Consider the following 19889-nt stretch of genomic DNA (forward strand, 5'->3'; position numbering starts at 1 on the left):
ATTAATAATAATAATGATAATAATAAGACACAACGACAACAAGGAACAAAAGGGAATCAGGGGAAAAATCCAATAGTAGTGGGCAGAATCAGAACACCCAGTTGACGACTCGGAAGGGAAAAGGGGGGCGGGGGAAGATGGAAAGGAAAAGGGCGCAGATCAGTCGGTATTTTAGTGAGTTTGAGAAAAACCAATGGGAAAGAAAAAAAAAGACTACGCCGGACTAGTTCAGGTTATCTACTTTTTGTTATGGACATACTAAAAGTAAGCCTGATGCAAATTTGGCTTAAATAATGATCATACTACTACTCCGTACTATTAGGGAATGAATAGTACTTCGTAATGGTAACAGTAATGGTAATAGCCATAACCCATAATTATAGCAGCGGTAGCAGCCGCTTGAATAAAGAAGCCCAGATGTTTCATGGGGAAAAGACTGAAAAGTCCTATCTATCTAGGACTATGGAGTAGAAGGTTGGTTAGCTGAAGAGGAATAGAAACAAGCGGCATCCACCCAAGACATCTTCCTCTCTCTGTCTCTCTCTCTCTCACTTTCAGTCTCACATTCTCTCAGCAGTCAGCACTCAGCACTCAGCAGACCCTGGGAGGGTGGGTGGATGTGGAGGGTGGAGCCCGGCGCGTTAGTCCGGCGGCGAGCAACGCCAAATATAGTATCTCTGACTCTGGCTCTGAGTCTTCCGAGCTCTGAGCGGTTAGTAGTGAGTGAGCAATGCCAGCCAAAACTCAGTCGGCACCGCCGATTTGGTTGGTCAGACCCATCCCAGATTGAAAATCTTTCCCTTGGTTCTAAGACTAATTATAAACATTATAAACACCCTGTCTATCTACGACCTACGTAGTAACTTATGGATGACTACTAATAATATTTGCCGCCCGGGTAGCTGACAACCCTGTCAGGTATCAATCAATCTAGACCCTACAGTTACTAGTCACTCACTTAATGTGTGTTTCTTTGCACTTTAACCAACCACCCTGGTGCAGGAGAAGATGCACAAAAGGAAACCGGAAATGTACATTAAACATGGTTCTCTCGAGTATGTCTGTTCCCATCTCCGAAAATGCAGGAAGAGGAAAAACAGAGAAATCAATGAAAGGTGGGGAGGGAGGGGGTTGGTACCAGGCCTAGAACTGGCCGAGGTAGATGAATTGATAGGGACACGGTCCGTTCCAAGGCATTCCACCATTCCACCGCCGTCAAATGTCATGTAAGGGGGCCAAACGACTAACCACCGCCATCCGACGTACCACCTGATGGCTAAGGCATTCCTTTCTCAAAGTAGCGAAGTAGATAGCTCTTCCCTCTTACCGCCGCCCACTTATAGGTATCCCATTCCATCACTTTTTCAATTCTTCTTGTTCGGCGGCCCACTGCTAAACCTATCGGACTTAGGTAGTGGTGCTACTTACACATGATATATGTACCTGTCATATTGAACATTTCTCGTTAGTCAGTTTCGACGTTCGGAAGATGATCACTTTACCAGGTATCTAGTCGCCCACAGTCAGCATTACTATATAGATGCTACTCGATCAAGCTGGACTATTGGATGCAATGGTGTTGCATTGGTGACTACAGAGTACTTGCGGAGTATTCTCTATGTAATGGGATTATGCCCGATGTTGACATTCTAGTACGTTAGTTATGTGTCCCACTATTAGTGGTGTGTAATCAGATACTACAAAGTGGATTCATTGTCGAATCCCTCAGCGTCACTCGATACACACACCCAGTATCTCAAAAGCATATAGTATGAATTGTACTATCATATTCTATAACATACTTCCTTATATCTGGATAACCATCTATTCGGGATTTCGTATCTTATAATCTTCATCCATGCTAGACTAACCAGGATGCTTGATTGTTCACGATCTCCGGCCGCATTGTGGGTTGGCAAGTCTGCGAGGTTGTACTATCTAGTACCCTTTAATCATATGTAAACCCCTCCAGCCGATTCCATCTTACGTTGTTATCGTCGACGGTTCATTGTTAATCGCGCCTGCTTTTCAGTACATTAAAGACGCAACCAAGCACTTGCATATTATGATAAAGTTCAATCCCCATTCAAAGAAGCTTTCCCGAAACATGGACTGAGATTTGTTCGCAAAAACAGCTCGTTATGCCCGTTCCATTGAGATGCTCAGGCTCGGCAGACCGCAAACAACAGTTATAATTCACCCTATTAAGTAGTAATTTAGCAAACAAAGACTGAAAGGGATGATGTAACAGCATTTGTCAACACCAGGGCAAATGAACTGTTCATCATTCGAGCAACCAGGGGCGAGGGGTATAGGCCACGCAGAGCTTTCAAGCTTATCTAGTAGTGATGGCCTTCAAGTACAATGGGGTCTTGGGCCCTCAATCCGCCAATCAGAGCAACTCCGGCCGGAACCTGAGCATCTCGCAGGTTGAAACAGGCAAAAGCAACCAATTTCTGGAGTTTGGGACAGCACTGAAAGATCCGACCAACAACATAGTCATCGACGACTGTATGAAAGGACACGTCTAATTCCTCAAGATTGGGGTACGTTTTCCCGGCCGCGAAAACTTCTTCAAAAGCAGAGCGGGACACGTGGCGACAGGATGCGATATTTAATTTCTGTAGCCCGGGCCCTGAATGGTTCATGAGAGCCATGAAACCGTGGGATGCAAGGCCAATCGCATCCGCAGGTCCATCAGGGTTCGAATTGTCAACATCTCTCGTGGATGAAAGGTCCACAAATTCTAGCGGTGGGTTGCTCCAGTCAGTGAAGAGAGCGACGAAGCCTCTGTCACTACACACTGCGTTGTCAGAAAAGCGAAACTTCGTCAAGGCGCGGCAATTGACATGTATGATATCTAGGAGACGGTCATCTGCGGTAGATATCCCCTCCAAGGACAACGTCCGCAAGCGTGGGCTGGTCTTTGAGATTGTGTTGAGGAGAATCTCATTATCCACTTCCTGAACAAAGTTCAAAGACAAATGCTGTAAAGATAGCAGCTCGGAAATGGCTCGGAGAGAGCGATTGCCCATTTTCCAGCACTGCTTCAACTTCAAACGTTGAAGCGCCGTGCACTCCCTGCACATCACTTCCACTGTTTCATCGTCAAAGGAGGAATCGAGATTGGATAACTTTAGAGATTCCGATTGGGGCCCCAGTTTTCGAAACAGCTGCTGCCAACATGCATCTGATATCAAATTTGCGGCATCTAGCTGCAAGCGCTTGATCTTCAAATCGCGATCCAAAAGGTAATCAACTACCTTATCTTTCATTTGACTAGCAAAGCGAAAGTTCACGTGATATAGATTAGGCATAAAAGCGAAGATCTTTTCGAAGTCCTGTGTTTCAAGCTCTGCTGCAATTAGCACACTCATACCTTGACTCATTGGCATAAGTAGGATTAAAACGAGCAGGATATCAAAAGTCGCGGGATGACGAAAAGACACTGGACAAAGCTGGTAGAATTCAAGGGGAGGGGGAAGGAAGAAAGAAGTGGAAAGCCAGAACGTACTTGCAGCATCATAGATATCAATGAAATTAAGATCCGACCGAAGAAACAAATTAAGAGTTCTTGAAGTCAAGACACGCCTCTTGCACAATATCTGACCGAGACGATGAAGCAATTGCGGGGGCAAATCTCCAAACTCTTCGATATCGTTAATGTTGTCAGCTACTTTCTATTGTAGCCGGAGGTTAGCAAAAAGTCATGTTTCTGAACAAGCCCTGACGTACCTTCGTACACATCTCCGCTAGGCTTGGAGCGCCCGGTTGAGCAAACCCATCGAGCAGATTACTTTGCTTCTGGCGACGACCACTTCTTGGGGCCCGCCTATTAGCTCTGGGTTTCTTTTCATCATCCGCTAGCTCCTTCGAACATTTCGCGCAAAGGAGACCTCCACGGGGACCAGCTTTGCTGTAGGGGGTTACTGTAAAGCGTTTGCCACATATCTCACAGTTTTCTAGCTGAAATGCAAAGGGCTGAGGATTCTCGCCCATCATCTCTCGGGCGATATCATCATCGTTATCAGATTCGCCTGTCCCTTGAGCCTTACGACGAGCGAATTCTTTGCTTTTCTTTATCTTCGCGAGAGCGACAGCCTCTTTTCTTTTCCGCTTTTTCTTGTCTGCTGCCGACTCATCGACATTGTGGTATTCATCATCATCATCATCATCAACATTGACATGATCAGTTTCTTGTCGTTCAACAGCTGTCTGGCGCTCAAATTGCCTTAACCGCGTCAAGTGATCTTGCTGAATTTGAGCGGCAGATATGTTGTTCGACTGAATTTTATCAAAAATTCATCAGTGGGGGGCTCCAGAAGAATTCGCATATGATCGGGGAAACAGCGGAAGCCGGAACAAACAGAAACACTTTACTTACAGCCAGAAAATCGGTTAGAGCAGAGTGCCTAAGTAGTAGTGACTTTTAGTAAAGGCTGTGGGTGATGACAGGGGAAAGACAGAATCTATTGAGAACATACGGGCCCCGAATCTGATTCCTCGTTTGCCTTCTGTTTGCCCTGATATACTGTTGTCAATGACCAATATATATATCTTCAACACTAAATCGGATACGAACATTTTTTTTCTTCAAGCCGAATACAATATTGAATCGTGTAGATGAATATAGTTGATAAAGTGATTTTTTCCTTGAAGGGCTTCAAGGTGGCGACACTTGCAGGTCACAGGAACCCGTGGTGATTTCGCGTTCCACTTAACGCGAGAGTCGCCGGGCGGGCTTATCGGCTTCGTGTTCGGCCAAGGGGGAAAGATAACAATTAAATGTGTAAGGCAGACTGAGGCCAGGCAACAGTCAGCAAAACTGTGATTTGGTGCCTAAGATTGCTCCATCGAATGGCTAGATCGATGCAGTGAAACCTTTTTTGGGAAGAAAGAAAAAATTTTCCCTCGCCCCAAAGTCCCATCATCCTGGCACATTATTCCGATAACCGCGGCCAAGGTACGGAGTACACAACGTCCCCTAGCTATCCATCCCCGGGTGGCGTTGCTTCAGCCGTTTGCCTCACTCTTCGTCAGATACACCTGTGACAGCCATCAAACAATCTCCAGCCCTTAGTTATTAGCTCTCACGAACATTCGATCACTTGGTTCACAGGAATGAATCGGAAATCATCAACTACAGGGAGGGGAATTACCCCGCTAGCTGGTGAGGTCTCTTTGTCGGATCACCCTCTTGTCTACTTCCACTCCGAAGGAGCAACGACGCCAGAAGGAGATATTCGCATACCTCAACTCAAAACGAAATGATTGCAAGTCAATCGGACTTTTATTAGCAGTAACTGACATTTTGGGCACAAATCAGATACCTCGTCCGTACCTAGACGAACCTCTGCGAGACTGGCTAGAGCATCCTCAGCAGCTGATACTGGGAACTCGAACAATTCAGAAAATGGAGGTAATCCCATAGGCCGGAAGCCCGCGGTGGAAGGGGCGATGTCTTCTGGGGATAGACCATACTCTATCGAAGTTGCAATACCTCTGATGAGATATCCGGTCTCATCTTCATCTGCTTCTCCCCTTCCAACCGATGATATATCCGGCGATGAAGACATAACGCCTGCATACAGTACACCCGCAACTAGTATGGCAGTCACGCCTGTGGAATCAGATACAAGCCGACCGAGGAAGAGGGTCAGCGCCTCTACACGTGCCCAGGAATTACGATCGAGTGCTATGTCTTTACATACACCGCCAGGGTCCAAGAGGTCTTCAGCGGCACTTTCTATAAGCCATCCCACGTTGCAAGATTCTGATGCAGTATTGGCTCAGCATCTTCAAGCTCAAGAATATCAAGAACCACCTTTCAAGTTACGAAGGACCTCGAGACGGCTTCACTCCAGAATGGAAGACTCGGCCGAAGAAGATAATGTCCTTGGGCTCGATTCTGATCGCGATGCATATGAGGATTTATCCAGGGAACCGGCCCCTTCGCGCGGGGTAAGGAGATCTCTTCGATCAGCTAACAAGAGTAGCCTCCGCCAGATATCCCCTACTGATGTGGGCGATGGCGAATCAAGCGACGATCCTCTGACTGAAATTGAATCGGTGTCTTCTGTATCTTCCTCAGATGAGGATGAAGTTCTAGTCCCACCAAGGCGCTCCAGGATCGGAAATATGCGTAATGCTAGAGGACGAGCCGCCACACGAGGGTTTTCACGCAGAGCGGGCAGAAATCCTCGCCCAGAGCCAGCAGAGACAGGAAGGAGGGGGTCCCGTGTATGTTTCTCATTTGAGCTATCTTTGGAATTATGTCTGACAAAGCACGCAGGCTCTCAAGGAAAGACTAAAACTTGAAAGGCAGCATCCATGCGTCATTACAATGTGGGATGATTTGAGGAACACTCCCCCGATGAAGCCGGTAATGGCGGAACAACCTCCGGGTATATCGAGAGCACTCAAGCCATTCCAGCTTGAAGGTCTCAGCTGGATGATGCAACAAGAAGAATCACATTACAAGGGAGGGTTATTGGGAGACGAGATGGGCATGGGAAAGACAATCCAGGCCGTTTCCCTTCTTATGTCTGATTACCCGGCTGGTAGGCCATCGCTTGTCGTTGTTCCTCCAGTTGCTTTGATGCAATGGCGATCAGAGATCAAAGTATGTCTGATGAAACCCTGGGATCAAAGTATCGCTAATGCATTGGACTAGGAATATACGAATGGTCAATTGAATGTCCTCATCTACCACAATTCGAACCCGAAGGTCAAAACCCTCTCAAAGCAGGATCTTCTGGCCTATGATGTGATAATGATTTCTTGTACGGTGACCATAAAAGAAATGAGTCGAGGACACTAATAACTGACGTGATGTACTCTCTTTAGATTCTGGTCTCGAATCAATTCACCGCAAAGAATTGAAAGGGTGGAATCGCGATGATGGAATTATCCAGGAGAACAGTAAGAACTCCCGTTGATGACCCAGAAGATAGCGTATATTAACCAGGAAAGGCGTCATCCATTCTATTCATTATCATCGCTTGATCCTGGATGAAGCGCATAGCATTAAGGTATAGTCGGTCTTTCTTTTATGATGCCATATCATCAAACACTGACGGCTTACGTCTGTAGCAACGTACAACTAGTGTCGCCCGTGCATGCTTTGCACTGAAAGCAAACTACAAATGGTGTCTGTCGGGTACTCCTGTCCAAAATCGGATTGGAGAGTTTTTTTCTCTCCTTCGCTTTCTGGATGTCCGGCCGTTTGCCTGCTACTTTTGCAAACAGTGCCAGTGCCAGCAGCTTCACTGGTCACAGGATGCAGCCAAAAAATGCACTGACTGCGGGCATAGGTACGGTCCTTCATCAGCACCTACAATGATCAAGTCGCTAATGTCATTCTCAATTTAGTGGGTTCAGCCATGTCTCAATTTTCAACCAGGAAATTTTGAATCCCAGTAAGTTGTGTATCAATGTACGCTGAGACCTCACTAACTTTCCGGGAGTCACTGAGAGGGATAATCCGGAAGGACGCAAGGAGGCATTGTCGAAGCTTCGCCTCATAACTGATAGAATCATGCTGCGGCGAGTAAAAAGAGATCATACAGCTTCGATGGAGCTTCCACCAAAGCGGTTTGTAACCTCTTGGCACAGGTGTACTGAGAGAAGTACTAACGTTATACCAGTGTCATTCTCCATAACGAATTCTTTGGAGAGATTGAACGTGATTTCTCTCGGAGCATCATGACTAATACGACGAGGCAGTTTGATACGTATGTAAGCCGTGGTGTCATGTTGAACAATTATGCAAATATCTTCGGCCTTATCATGCAGATGCGCCAGGTTGCGAATCACCCGGACCTCATTTTGAAGAAACACGCAGAAACCGGGCAAAACGTACTTGTCTGCTGCATTTGCGACGAACCGGCGGAAGAAGCAATTCGTTCCCGTTGCCATCATGAGTTTTGCCGAAGATGCGCCAAAGACTATGTTAGGTCGTTCGATGTGGGCTCAATCGTCGATTGCCCTCGGTGCCACATCCCTTTGTCGATCGATTTCGAACAACCTGACATCGAGCAAGAGGAAGAATGCATCAAGCAAAATTCCATCATCAATCGGATCCGCATGGAGGACTGGACATCGTCAACCAAGATTGAGATGCTTGTTTACGAGCTCTATAAACTGAGAAGCAAGAAGCAGACACTGAAGTCAATTGTCTTCTCCCAGTTCACCTCGATGTTGCAACTTGTGGAATGGCGTCTACGTCGAGCTGGTTTCAACACCGTCATGCTCGATGGAACTATGACACCGGCACAACGCCAAAATTCTATCGAATACTTTATGAACAATGTCGATGTCGAAGTGTTTCTAGTTTCCCTCAAGGCCGGCGGGGTGGCTTTGAATTTAACCGAGGCCTCGAGGGTTTTTATCGTTGACCCGTAAGTGGCATTGACTAGCAACGCGAACGAATGTCTATCCAACTAACTCTACTGGTGCTAGGTGGTGGAACCCAGCTGCAGAATGGCAGAGTGCAGACCGATGTCACCGCATCGGCCAGCGCCGACCTTGTGTCATAACTCGATTGTGCATTGAAGATTCGGTAGAATCTCGAATAGTTATGCTACAAGAGAAGAAGGCCAACATGATCAACGGTACCATTAACAAAGATCAAGGAGAGAAACTAGAGAAGCTTACCCCGGAAGACATGCAATTCTTGTTTAGAGGATCTTAGGCTTGGTCAGGCAGGGGAAGGGAAGAGTAAAGAGGGGGAACAAGCGTGTAGAGATAGACATAGGTCAGAAAATCAGTCAAGAGAACAGCGGATTAAGTGAAGGGCAGTAACTATGTAGACTGGTATCAGTTGGGGGGTGGGGGAGGGATTTCTGTGATTTCGCTGGTACATAACGATGACGGCGTTCTTGATGACGGTGGATTAAAGGATCTCACATCTACATGAAGTCTACGTATGCTCTAGGGCCTCGGTACATACTACTCTACGCAGTAAAATAAAAAGTAAAGAAAAAAAAAAATCATAAACGATCAGGAGAGGTTTTTTTTTTAGTAAGAGATTTTAACTTCGGGAGGCCCCTGGGGGTCAACCAAACAATCTCTTCTGCAGGGCATTTTGCCTTAATTCTCCGTGATCATTCTATTCTAAGTCCTACCTTCGTACCACACTTCTTACTTCCCCATCATCCTGGTTGGTACTTTTCGTGTCTCCTCTTACGTACCTCCCTTGCACAGATAGCCCTGTAGGGCGCTGAAAATGATGTCAGACACACCACTAAAGTGCCTCTGATGATGGGAAGAAGATCTCCAACCTGCTTTTCTTCGTTCCCCCGAATGCGCTCTTCTCCTTCCTAATCTCTATCTGCCCTATCCGTCGGGGTCCGCGTGTTCCGCCATCGTCATAGCCGCCCTCCGGCCAAAGTTACTAAACTAAACTGCCTTAGCCTTGCAAGGCTTGCGTAGATTCATCATTTTCCAATCTCCATCCCGTGGGGTTAAAGGGGGAAGGCCAAGAACCATTGGATCTCTCACTCTTCCCCATTTATCAGCCCGGAATGTGTGGATCGCAATTTTTATCACTTGGGCTCTCCGATTATCACTGACATCAATAGGGGGATTCCAATCTAAACTTGCCGATCGTCTGATATCCGTCCTAGTTATTTACTTTGGACCCTACGCGACAGACATCCCCATCCCGTCCGCTACTCGCCAAACCTCGCACAGGCAACAACCATAGTGACTACTTAGGAGCGACAACGACCGCCCACCATCATCGCCACCACTCTTGGCCCCCAAATCATGGAAGACCCCCAACCGCGAACCCGGCGACGGCATCCAGTCGATAAATATGGCCCAAAGTTCTATGACAAGTCCGAGCACATGCAGGGTCGGGCTGCCGCTATGAAGGCTGCTCTGAGTGGTGACCACCCGTCTCAGTCAGAGCCTGCTGGGGGGTTCGACAGCACTCCATACCCCTACGCACCACCGGGCTATACACTGAAGTTCACCTTCCATCGTGGAGTCAACCTTCCCTGCGCAGACTTTGGTACATTTTCTTCCGACCCTTATGTTCTCGCCCAGTTGATCGTCGACCTACCCCAACGCCACAAGCAGGACCCCGTTATGTCTTTCCGGACTCCAACTGTGCGCAAAAATCGCGATCCAGAATGGAATAGCGAATGGATCGTTGCCAATGTCCCTGCGTCGGGTTTCCATCTAAAATGTCATGTGTACGATGAAGACGCTGCGGACCATGACGACAAACTCGGTAACGCTTATATCGACGTGGATTCGGTCAATGGACAGTGGCCCGGTATAAAGGAGCAGAGCCTTCGCCTGAAGAAGCGCATGGGCAGCAAACGGGTCTACTTGTTCGGCAACATTGCTGCGCTGGCGTCGCGACGTCTGGATGTGCAGTCGCATATTGTAATCAGCGTGCAGTGCTTAGGGAAAACACCAGGAGATGAAGGGGCTCATATGTATACCGTTGGACCAAATTACTGGTTCAAGCATTTTTCTCCCCTCATCGGGAGGATAGCGGGCACTAAAGATGAAGTCCAAAGCCATCGTGATGAGAAGAAAACCATTACTCGATATAAGTTCGTCCCTCCCCCTGCCCTAAACCCTTTGAAGAAGATGATACGCTTACAGTCTCTCTGTTCAGTTTTCAGGCAATTCAAATACAGCTCAAGGGCCCTGTGCCTACGCCGCTCTATCACCGTTACGTTGAGTTTAAGCCGTTTGTAGCGGGGATGTTCACGTCACAAAGTCTTCGTGGAAGAATACTCAATCGAGCGCTGCATCATCAACACGAGCGTATCTATAACTTTGACAAGACCACCCTCAGTGGACAGTTTCCTTCCCCCTGTATCGAGCTCACGCAGAAGTTTCTTGAATTTGTGCACTATGCTCAAGGCGGGAGGATCTTTACATATGTCATCACCCTAGACGGGCAATTCCGCTTCACAGAAACAGGCAAGGAATTCGGGATTGATTTGCTGAGTAAACACACAATGCATAGTGATGTATCGATATATATCGCATACTCTGGTGAGTTCTTCTTGCGTCGCCTGAAGCATCGCCATCCCCGACACCCGGAAACAATCCGGCCTTCGGAAACACGCTACTCCGGTGATGAGTCGCTGGTAGAGCCGGAGATATCAATTGATCCGGCTGACTATGAACTTTTCATCGACAATGATAGCGGAACTTATCGTCCCAATGGCCAATACCTACCCTTGTTGAAACAGTTCATCTCCGCCAATCTACCAGGCCTTCACGTCACCACACTTGATTGCAAGGAGGATGCAGAGCGGATGGCGGCTCTGAAAAATGAGCAGAGAGAGTTCAAGAAGAACGAGGGCAATCATATGATTTTCCTCCAGCGCAGCAATAGCTCTTCGCTTTCCATATCCAGCTCGGATGAAGACGAGCTCAATGAGCGCAATGATTTGCAGCCTCATAAAAAGGATGGCTTTGCGCAAAAGGTACACGATATGCGAGACCTGAAGGGTCAAATGATGAAATGGGCCCAGTCAGACAATCATGGTAGACCAGATGATACTGAAGGTCGGTCCGGGCGCCAAAGGACCGCGGCAGCGCACAGCTCAGAAGCATCAAAACCCGCCGTGGAGAATGGCGTGGATGAAAGCACAGCCACTTTCGCTGCTGACGGCCGAATTTAGCTTCCATACAAGCTCAGTGTGGCCTTTTTGAGGCGTCTATGAATCCTGCCCTGTCCTACGTACATTACCAACTTACTTACAACCTCAGGGAGTCCACCCCACCTCATGTGGTGAAATAACCCGTCCTAATGTGCCTCCATGAATGACCTTATGTTTTTCCTTTTTATCCTTTTTTCCATGACTTTTACTCCATTCCCAATATCATTACTGACGATATCTTGCAATACGCCTTGTACGGCTGGTTCTGTGTTGATAGGCCGAAGAAAATTGCCGGTTATCATTCATTCAGTATAAAATAATGCTAATGAGGGGGTCTCCATGCCTGTTCTTCGTTCTTGGAATTTTTAATATTTTGTAACTCTCATCACTGCCTGTATTAGCCATCAAAGCTACTACTAAGCAGGGAGGGTTGTGATAGATTCGTGGCGCGGCCCAATAGTAGGGAGCGACGACATAGCACGAGGATGAGAGCTGGACGGATAAGCTTCTATGATGGTGGGTATCATGAAACCAAGTTGCGTTTGGTAGAAAAGGTTAAGAGATCACGAGTCAGATCAACACACCCCCACAGTTGGGGAAAGGAACACGAGCCAATCTCGGCCCCAGTGCATGGTCCCTCTATCTGTCTACTGCTAGTATTCTGCACAGAATACATGTAGTTGTGAGGTATCAGATGGGTAACCCCGCGGATGTATGTAGGATAATTAAAGTTGTATTGATATGGTATTTATCATCTCTCACTGAAAAGAACAAGGGGGGTAAAAAGACAATGTCACCCATCAAACTCGGGGCATGTCACAGTTATCCATGTGGTATAGTGCATGCAGTAAGTTACGAGATCTCCCTTTAATTTTCTTGTTTTTGGCAGTTGTAGAATAGAAAGAAGTCCGGATCGGATCAATGATGTTACATACACGCATTTTTCAGTCATACATACATACATACAAGACACGCATACATACATACATACCTCAGGCTTTCCAGCCCCAATTTTCAGCCCCCTCTCCCATCTACCAAGTACCAACTACTTTACTACTAGTTTATCTCTTCTTCTCTTCTCTCCAGCCCGCCTGTTTCATCCGTCTTACATACACCAAAAAAAAGTGAACTAACCAACCAAAGTCAACAATTCAGAACTACTGCTTCCCTCCCGCTCCTACTAATAATAATGTTGCCCATCTATCTTACTGCGATGCCGCAATAACTTGACTGTACACGTCGTCGTTTTCACTCCTTCATTCTTCTGCTCTTCTTCCATCAATCTCGACATAATTCACTTCCATCCAATCCCTAATAGTAATTATAGTATTCTACTATCAGTACTTACCTGCTGAGGGTCACCCGGGATAATTACCGCCAACGAGACTTTCCCTCCCCCCGTTCCTGCCCCCGCTTGTCGCCCTTATTGATTTCCGCCCGCGACCACCTGATACTCCTCCTGACTCCCGCATATTATTATCCCTCTGAATCTCCTTCCCGACCCTCTTCGCGCTCCAATCTACGACCAAACGCTTGACTACGACCTCCCTGGCGATCGCATTTGTGCCTGGATGACGACCAGTACTCTACTGTGTGGTCCCATTTACCGCCGCATTCTCGTCAGGCCGGCCTCTGATCCGACTACGGGCACGCTGACTGTCGATGGTGACCTTCAACTGCCACGGTCACGTCTCTGACCTCTCTCCTGCGTGGTAACTCGATCTCCATAGCAAAGGCCCCGCAACTTCACCATGGGCAATGTTGGAAGCCGCTTAGATGACTCTGGGAACTTGTACTTCAAGGATCAGACAAGGTGTAAGTTTCTGCCCACGCGGCGCTGGTACCAAATGCTCGCGCCCTTGATGGTCCCTATTTTTTGTCCTTGTCCTTGCCCTTGTCTCCTTCTCTTTCGTTGTTAACCCGATTTACGCCTACTAGTCACAATCGCTTCCGTGACCATAACGAATAGCAAACGGCGCGTGCTTTTAAGCCTTGTACCGAACTCCTTCCCCGCGACGAGATATGCTGCCAAGCGTGAGACCGGCGACGACAGCCCAATAGAATATATACAGGTAATCAGCTGAATCTCTCCTGAGACCGTTGCCATTACAGGCGCAACCAGTCATGCCCTTTCAGAAGCTAACCACTGCTCTCGTCGACCATTATCAGGATCCCGATGTTTCGCCGTCTGCCCCTGTGCCCACCTTCCTTCTGCGATTGAACAACGAAGACGAGTTGAATTTCAATTTCACATTTATATTGAGACAGACACAAACGGGGACCGCTGCGAATTCGACCGTCAATGGTGTCTCAACATCATTGCCCGAGGTCGCCGACACGGTGCTCACAGGCCTTACGTTTGCGCATGCGCCCAACTCAAGGGAATTAGATAACTTGATCACCAGAGAATTCCATGCCAACCCCAACTTGCAAAATAACTCCAATGTACAGCTAGTCGGAGACTACTCCACCGCAGGTAGTCCCTCGGTTCAGTTCGACTGGTCCTGGAAATGGAAACCCCCCAAAGCGGTCGAAGATAAGGGGGGTGGTTGGAGAAATAGCTGCAGCTTTCTGGATTATGATCAAAGAGCGAACCGGTTGAACACCCTTGCTCACTTCTCATTTTGGGTGCATAATACAGTACGCTCGCTTCCAAGCCCACAATTTTCTTCCCCAAACCTGGAAGTCAATGTCCCTTTCCGCAATCGCATTCCCTCGTCGCAGTCCGTTCTCTCCCATTCTAGCGATGCGGACGCCGCATCCAATTCCCAAAATGTCCCTGTTACACCCCCGGAAGCTGGTGATACAACAGCCACACTGCCCCACGTCTCAGCACCGCCTCCACCTGTCAAAGTCGACCTTCCTCATTCGCGTCCCGGAGAGGACATGAGTGTGGTTGAAGATGGTCCGTTATTCCGGGCTACTATGAAAGCTCTGGAACAGAAGACAGGGAATATGCGTGCTAAGATAAAGAAGGTCCTCAAGAAAGCTGAAGCCGCTCAGCAGGCACAGACTGCCTGCAACGAAGCCGTGGAAGCCTTCCTTAACGCATTAAAGGAAGCCTCAACCTCCAACGCGAACGCCATACAGCCCGCCCTTGATCATTACTTTGAAAGGACTGCAGTTCAAATACTGAATTACGAGCGTTTGAATACCATCCAGCTCCAGAGGCTCGTCATAGAACCATTGGTTAAGCTATACAACAATGACATTAAACAGGCGGAGGCGAAGAAGAAGGAATTCGAGGAAGAGAGCAGGGATTACTACGCCTATGTTAGCCGCTATCTCGGTCAACGCCAGGATTCGTTGAAGGAAAAGAAGCGGGTGGAAAGTGATTCCAAGTATCAGGCAAAGCGACGCAACTTCGAGTTGAAGCGCTTCGACTACTCGTCCTTCATGCAGGATCTTCATGGTGGCCGTAAGGAGCAAGAGGTTCTTTCCCATCTTACCAAGTATGCAGACACCCAAGCGAAGAGTTTTCTGGCAGCCGCCAAACAGGTTGATGATATGGTTCCTCAGCTGGATGCACTTATCCATGAGGTGAACCAAGCGGATAAAGAATTCCAGTTCCAGCGGACAGAAAGGGAAGAAAAGCGAAGGAATCTGGAGAAAAGCAGCAACATGTATATCGAGCCTGACTCTCTGGCCAATGCGGGTGCATCATCGGTACATTCAGGAAATGGTGGCGGCAACCCAAAGTCTGAGAACGAGCTCGGACGTGCAGATAGCACAGGATCCCAACTGCGAGGTGTCATCAGCAACAGTTCTTCGATTTTGCCGCAGACCAACTCTGGCAGCCATTCAGGCGGTCCCTCGATGCTCGCTTCTACCAGTAGTTCAACCGGTATGTACCCTATGGAGTCTTTCTGGGGAGTGTACATTCTTCATCTCAAGTTATATATTAGCCTTATCACTAACCGGTATCGTCACAGGCCAGCAGAGGAAGGAAGGCTTACTCTGGGCACTGTCGCGCCCAGGATCTCATATTGACCCTAAGGGAATAAACAAGCAGGCTTGGCATAAGTAAGCTTGTCCTCTACTCTGACAGACTCGGGCTTCCCAACTGATCTTTGTCTCGCAGATTCTGGATCGTTTTAGATCAGGGAAAGCTCTCGGAGTATAGCAATTGGAAACAGAAACTGGATTTGCACATGGATCCTATCGACTTGCGAATGGCTTCCGTGCGAGAAGCTCGGAATGCGGAACGCCGATTCTGTTTCGAGGTTATCACACCACAGTACAAGCGCATCTATCAGGCAACATCAGAGGAAGACATGGCCAACTGGATTCGAGCTATCAATAATGCTCTGCAGAGCGCCGTGGAGGGCCGCGGCATGTCTCCGCCCCCAGTCTCGTCCGGCAATGACAACGCGTCCATTGGCCGCGATATTGGCTCAGTGCTAACCGGGAAGAGTACTTCGTACACTGTTCAACACTCCCAGTCAACAGGGTCCAACAACAGTGTCACCCGTCGTACAACTGTGGGTGCAAGACCAAGCTACGTACGCGGTGACGGTCTCGGTTTTGAGGAAAATCCTTCAAAACTGCTTCAAACCATCCGAGACGCAGATCAGGGTAACAATTGGTGTGCAGACTGCGGGTCTACATCCAAGGTTGAATGGGTCTCAATCAATCTGGGGATTGTCCTCTGCATCGAGTGCAGTGGTATCCACCGGTCACTTGGAACACACATTTCTAAGATACGTTCGCTTACACTAGACGTCAACTCCTTTTCGAATGACATCGTTGAAATCCTGTTGCAGATTGGCAACCGTGTCAGCAATATGATTTGGGAAGCAACCCTCGATCAGGCTCAAAAGCCGGTGGCGGCTTCTACTCGTGAGCAGCGGCTGAAGTTTATCACTGCCAAATACAGTGAACGGGCATTTGTTCAGCCACTTCCTTCCCCCTTGTCGCGGTTTACCACCTCAGACGAGACTCTTCTGGCTGCGATCAAAAGAAATGACATTCAGGGTGTGCTATATGGCATTGCCCTTCGTGCCAATGTGAACATTACAGATCGCTCTCGCAGCACGCATGCCATTTTTCTTGCATTAGCCGCAGCAGATCCAGCATCACCTGGTGCGGCCTCAAACCTCTCCGTCAAACCCAGCGGGGCACCTACAGTGAAAGCCATCCCATTTCCTATCGCAGAGCTGCTGGTCCAGAACGGGGCCGAGATTCCCTCGCAACCACCTCCTATCCCTCTTTCATCAGCCGCTCAGTTATATCTGAGCCAAAGAACCGCCAGAGTATCTGCTTTTGGTACACCTCCAGCTGCTCCATCACCTGGGAAAGCTACATCCGACTCTCTCGGTTCAGGACCTGCAATTCGGGGCGCAGGGAATGACCATGTCATTCCAACAACTCAAGCGCCGAGCTCCATAGACAGCAAGGAGCGTGAGAAACTACAGAAAAGGGGCAGCGCCGGGGCCAGGTTTGCTGGAAAGGTTGCCTCCCTGGGAATTGACCGCTAGCAAGTCCTCGCCGTGAGGGCTATTCTTACATTATTCATGAGCCCTTTATCCCAGACATGGTGGTGGGACTATTCCTTAATAGTAATTATAACGAAGCTCAAGTAGACACGACGTGATGTTGAAGCTCTTGTTTGAGACGTTTGCAGTCTGCATAGTTGCCGGCGGAACAATATGCTTCTGTCGGTATGCAACAATATACACTTAGTCTTTTTGTCTCTTTCTGTTGATATATTCTCCCCGACACATGGGGAGCATCCCCGGTCTTACTTTCTTTTGCAGCCCACCGCTATCCACCGGGTTTCGCCCTCATTTGTCTTCTCTGCCTTGCCCCTGTTTTCTTTCTACCCAACCTTTATTCTGCAGGGTGGTCATTTCACCTTTTGTCAGCTGATGTCCCCTGTTCATCTTCGGAAGTGCTGCGTAAACTCGAGCAAGATCCGGCTGGTCCGGCATCGTACGCTTGTGTTTGAGCTTTTTCACCCACCTAGACCCAGAACCGGTTCTGGAATGCTGATACTAATGAACATTCATGTCGTATATGAGCTTCTAGACACTACTGCAGACTATACACCTGATTAGTCACGATCCTATCCCTGTCAGGCTTGTAGAAAAAGTTCGCAGCGTGCCTGTCATAGACCATGACTCGTAGGTAACTTGAAATGAACCCTCCCAGGGAAAGCTAGATCCCAGAGCAGTCGTCTCGCCTCGCAAAAATCTCACACATAGGGTGGACTGCGCCACGCGGTCATAATCCCTTCGAAATATGGCGGGATGGAGCTCGCCCTTTTGGATGTGAAGAAGGCCGGAAGGCCGAATCAACGCCATCGAGAATGAAGTGGCACAGAAACACGGCAAGATGGTGGAACACGATGAGCAGAACATTATGCGACGTAGAAAGAAGGCTAAGACATCGGCTGAGAAGGAACCTATCGTAGCATGACCACCCACAATAGTAGTGGAGCCCTTGCCCATGAGAGAAAGCTGCGCACGCGAATCCATTGTAAGGGAATTCTGATTGAACAGGGGGGTGGTAATCAGCTGGCGCAGCTTCTGCAATGTGCTTTTGCCACCGTAGTTGACCTGTGTCCTTCGGTGTGACTGGTATCCGACAGGATGAGGATGATCCTCCTGCCTGGCGGTCCTGGCGGATGAAGGGACACATGCCGCCGCCGAGCCGAGTTGATAAGCGCGCATGATGTCGGCGACAGGCATCACTATCTGGCCCCCCTCGTGCGAATTACAGGGCCACCGACGCCCCCATTGGACGATCGCAGTAGCTCTACACAAGCCACCGCAGCGCCTAATACCTCAAAGGGGATGAGCTGGCGAGATGGCGTTTCCCGTTTGTGGAGACGAGCCTGGGACTTCGTGCTATGGAGTGGTGCAGGCAGATACTAACGAAAATTAGAGACAGCATCCATGCTAGGTAGTGGCAGGGTCGGCGCTGGGACCTGAGTGTGCTGTGTACCGTAGTCAGGCCTTCCCTCCTAAATCTCGGATCGGATGCGGTCATGCATAGTGATTCAGGGCCATGTATATTGATTTTTAGTCGGCCGATGATGAAATCGATGAGCGGATCGTTCGTCCCGTGGTAAGATTGTCCAGCGTTTTCCCGGTACCAATTGGTGGGTTATTCATAGTCAGGCAGAGGTACCGACGCCGTGGCTGTAGGGATCCCACATCCAAATTCTCATTTTCCGAATGCTCGAATCAACAAAGGCCGTAGAGGAGGGGGTACGAGAAGGCTGGAGGATGCGAGGTGTTCGCGGCCCCATTCAAGAGCATCCGATGACGTCATAGTCATTTGCTTTCGGCGTGGCGTTCGAAAGGGCAGCCGCGGTGGAAAGAAACGGACGATCGCGGTCAATCTTTTCCTTCGATGAGATTCCAAACCCCCTCACCTGGTCGGGAATGATCTCGAGATTCAATTTGGGGCGAAGAACAATGTAATGAATTGGAGTGGAGGGGGGGGAGCTTGTTTGGATGGTCTGTGGTTTGCAAGCCCGGGGGGGCAGGAGAAGAGCTCCTTTGTGGTGTGTGCTTTGAATAATGCATTCAAGTCAGTCTACGCGCACACACACACACACAGAGACACACACACGCAGCACACACATCCATTACCCACTTGGCTAGTCCCATGTCAATCCCCGCCATGATATAGTTGGTTTCCACCTGCCTGTCGCCTCTTGGGTGGCAAATTCCATTCCACTTTCCCCCCTTTCTGTATGAGAGATTGATCGATCATGCCATACGGTGTACATGATGTGCATGAATCACTCATTGTTGAGACCACTGTATACCTATCGCATCATCCACCACCCCTACTTCCATAGTAAGGTACCAGGCACAGTCGACAGAATGGGGCTTCACCGAGATTGGATGGGTCCGTGCTAATGCAACAGGATTTAGTCCATAGCTCGAAATTAGCCTGCAATGGGCCGAATGGTTCCATCTTTCTGGTGAGTTATGGCAGTGATAGTCGTGACAGTTCACCACTCCGTATAGCGGGAACAAAATGATAGCCGAGACGGATGAAGAATCCGCATATTCTAAGTGGGTGCAGACCCTGTGTTTGTGTATCTCAAACTTTTCTCCAACAGACTGATCAGATACCATGAATGGTGAAAGGGAAGAGGGGCTTTCAATCCTGGGTGGGTGCATCACCTGGCTGGAGCATGCATGATGGCCTCTGCAAAGCTGGCCGGAGAAGCATGCTTAGTGATTACACAGCCTTAGGTGAACGAGCCAATGGCTCGGTGAAGGGTGACACTGTGTGAAA

At 48.6% G+C, this 19889-nt stretch overlaps 5 protein-coding genes across 5 annotated transcripts; 3 read left to right on the forward strand and 2 right to left on the reverse strand.

Annotated features, from left to right (window-relative positions):
- Nucleotides 1–2339: 2339 nt before the first annotated feature.
- Nucleotides 2340–4525, reverse strand: rad7 (DNA repair protein Rad7, protein; the record flags this gene model as incomplete). Its single annotated transcript, XM_025655614.1, has 5 exons — nucleotides 2340–3355; nucleotides 3515–3680; nucleotides 3736–4284; nucleotides 4385–4412; nucleotides 4485–4525. Coding segments are annotated over 5 exons (1800 nt in total), but the record flags the coding sequence as incomplete, so codon positions are not given.
- A 460-nt stretch (nucleotides 4526–4985) lies between these two features.
- On the forward strand, nucleotides 4986–8979 carry BO85DRAFT_413637 (DNA repair protein RAD16). The gene is made up of 11 exons (XM_025657616.1): nucleotides 4986–5170; nucleotides 5327–6240; nucleotides 6293–6622; nucleotides 6674–6782; nucleotides 6847–6921; nucleotides 6973–7031; nucleotides 7093–7313; nucleotides 7372–7418; nucleotides 7467–7593; nucleotides 7647–8399; nucleotides 8461–8979. The coding sequence occupies exons 1-11, from the start codon at nucleotides 5122–5124 to the stop codon at nucleotides 8690–8692; spliced, it is 2916 nt and encodes a 971-aa protein (XP_025520346.1). The 5' UTR covers nucleotides 4986–5121; the 3' UTR covers nucleotides 8693–8979.
- A 789-nt stretch (nucleotides 8980–9768) lies between these two features.
- On the forward strand, nucleotides 9769–11654 carry BO85DRAFT_484429 (C2 domain protein; the record flags this gene model as incomplete). The annotated part of the gene is made up of 2 exons (XM_025663237.1): nucleotides 9769–10568; nucleotides 10634–11654. 2 exons carry the CDS (start codon nucleotides 9769–9771, stop codon nucleotides 11652–11654), a joined length of 1821 nt encoding a protein of 606 aa, XP_025520347.1.
- A 1421-nt stretch (nucleotides 11655–13075) lies between these two features.
- BO85DRAFT_135261 (putative ARF GTPase activator (Csx2)) lies at nucleotides 13076–17400 on the forward strand. The gene is made up of 5 exons (XM_025654032.1): nucleotides 13076–13448; nucleotides 13572–13705; nucleotides 13803–15477; nucleotides 15566–15656; nucleotides 15715–17400. The coding sequence occupies exons 1-5, from the start codon at nucleotides 13385–13387 to the stop codon at nucleotides 17108–17110; spliced, it is 3360 nt and encodes a 1119-aa protein (XP_025520348.1). The 5' UTR covers nucleotides 13076–13384; the 3' UTR covers nucleotides 17111–17400.
- On the reverse strand, nucleotides 17384–18647 carry BO85DRAFT_135286 (uncharacterized protein). The gene is made up of 2 exons (XM_025654033.1): nucleotides 17737–18647; nucleotides 17384–17673 (listed from the first exon to the last, which is right to left on the reverse strand). Exons 1-2 carry the CDS (start codon nucleotides 18320–18322, stop codon nucleotides 17657–17659), a joined length of 603 nt encoding a protein of 200 aa, XP_025520349.1. The 5' UTR covers nucleotides 18323–18647; the 3' UTR covers nucleotides 17384–17656.
- Nucleotides 18648–19889: the final 1242 nt, after the last annotated feature.

This window comes from Aspergillus piperis (assembly GCF_003184755.1).
Source record: "Aspergillus piperis CBS 112811 unplaced genomic scaffold BO85scaffold_2, whole genome shotgun sequence".
Classification (NCBI taxonomy): domain Eukaryota; kingdom Fungi; phylum Ascomycota; class Eurotiomycetes; order Eurotiales; family Aspergillaceae; genus Aspergillus; species Aspergillus piperis.

Excerpts from the sequence above, each read along its gene's own strand:
- BO85DRAFT_413637 (XM_025657616.1), top strand. The coding sequence starts at position 5,122 with ATGAATCGGAAATCATCAACTACAGGGAGGGGAATTACCCCGCTAGCT. Across the intron at positions 6,922-6,972 it reads TGGAATTATCCAGGAGAACA|GCGTCATCCATTCTATTCAT; the intron begins GTAAGAACTCCC and ends TAACCAGGAAAG. Across the intron at positions 7,032-7,092 it reads ATGAAGCGCATAGCATTAAG|CAACGTACAACTAGTGTCGC; the intron begins GTATAGTCGGTC and ends TTACGTCTGTAG.
- BO85DRAFT_135261 (XM_025654032.1), top strand. The coding sequence starts at position 13,385 with ATGGGCAATGTTGGAAGCCGCTTAGATGACTCTGGGAACTTGTACTTC. Across the intron at positions 15,478-15,565 it reads TTCTACCAGTAGTTCAACCG|GCCAGCAGAGGAAGGAAGGC; the intron begins GTATGTACCCTA and ends GTATCGTCACAG. Across the intron at positions 15,657-15,714 it reads AACAAGCAGGCTTGGCATAA|ATTCTGGATCGTTTTAGATC; the intron begins GTAAGCTTGTCC and ends TTTGTCTCGCAG.
- BO85DRAFT_135286 (XM_025654033.1), bottom strand. The coding sequence starts at position 18,322 with ATGCCTGTCGCCGACATCATGCGCGCTTATCAACTCGGCTCGGCGGCG.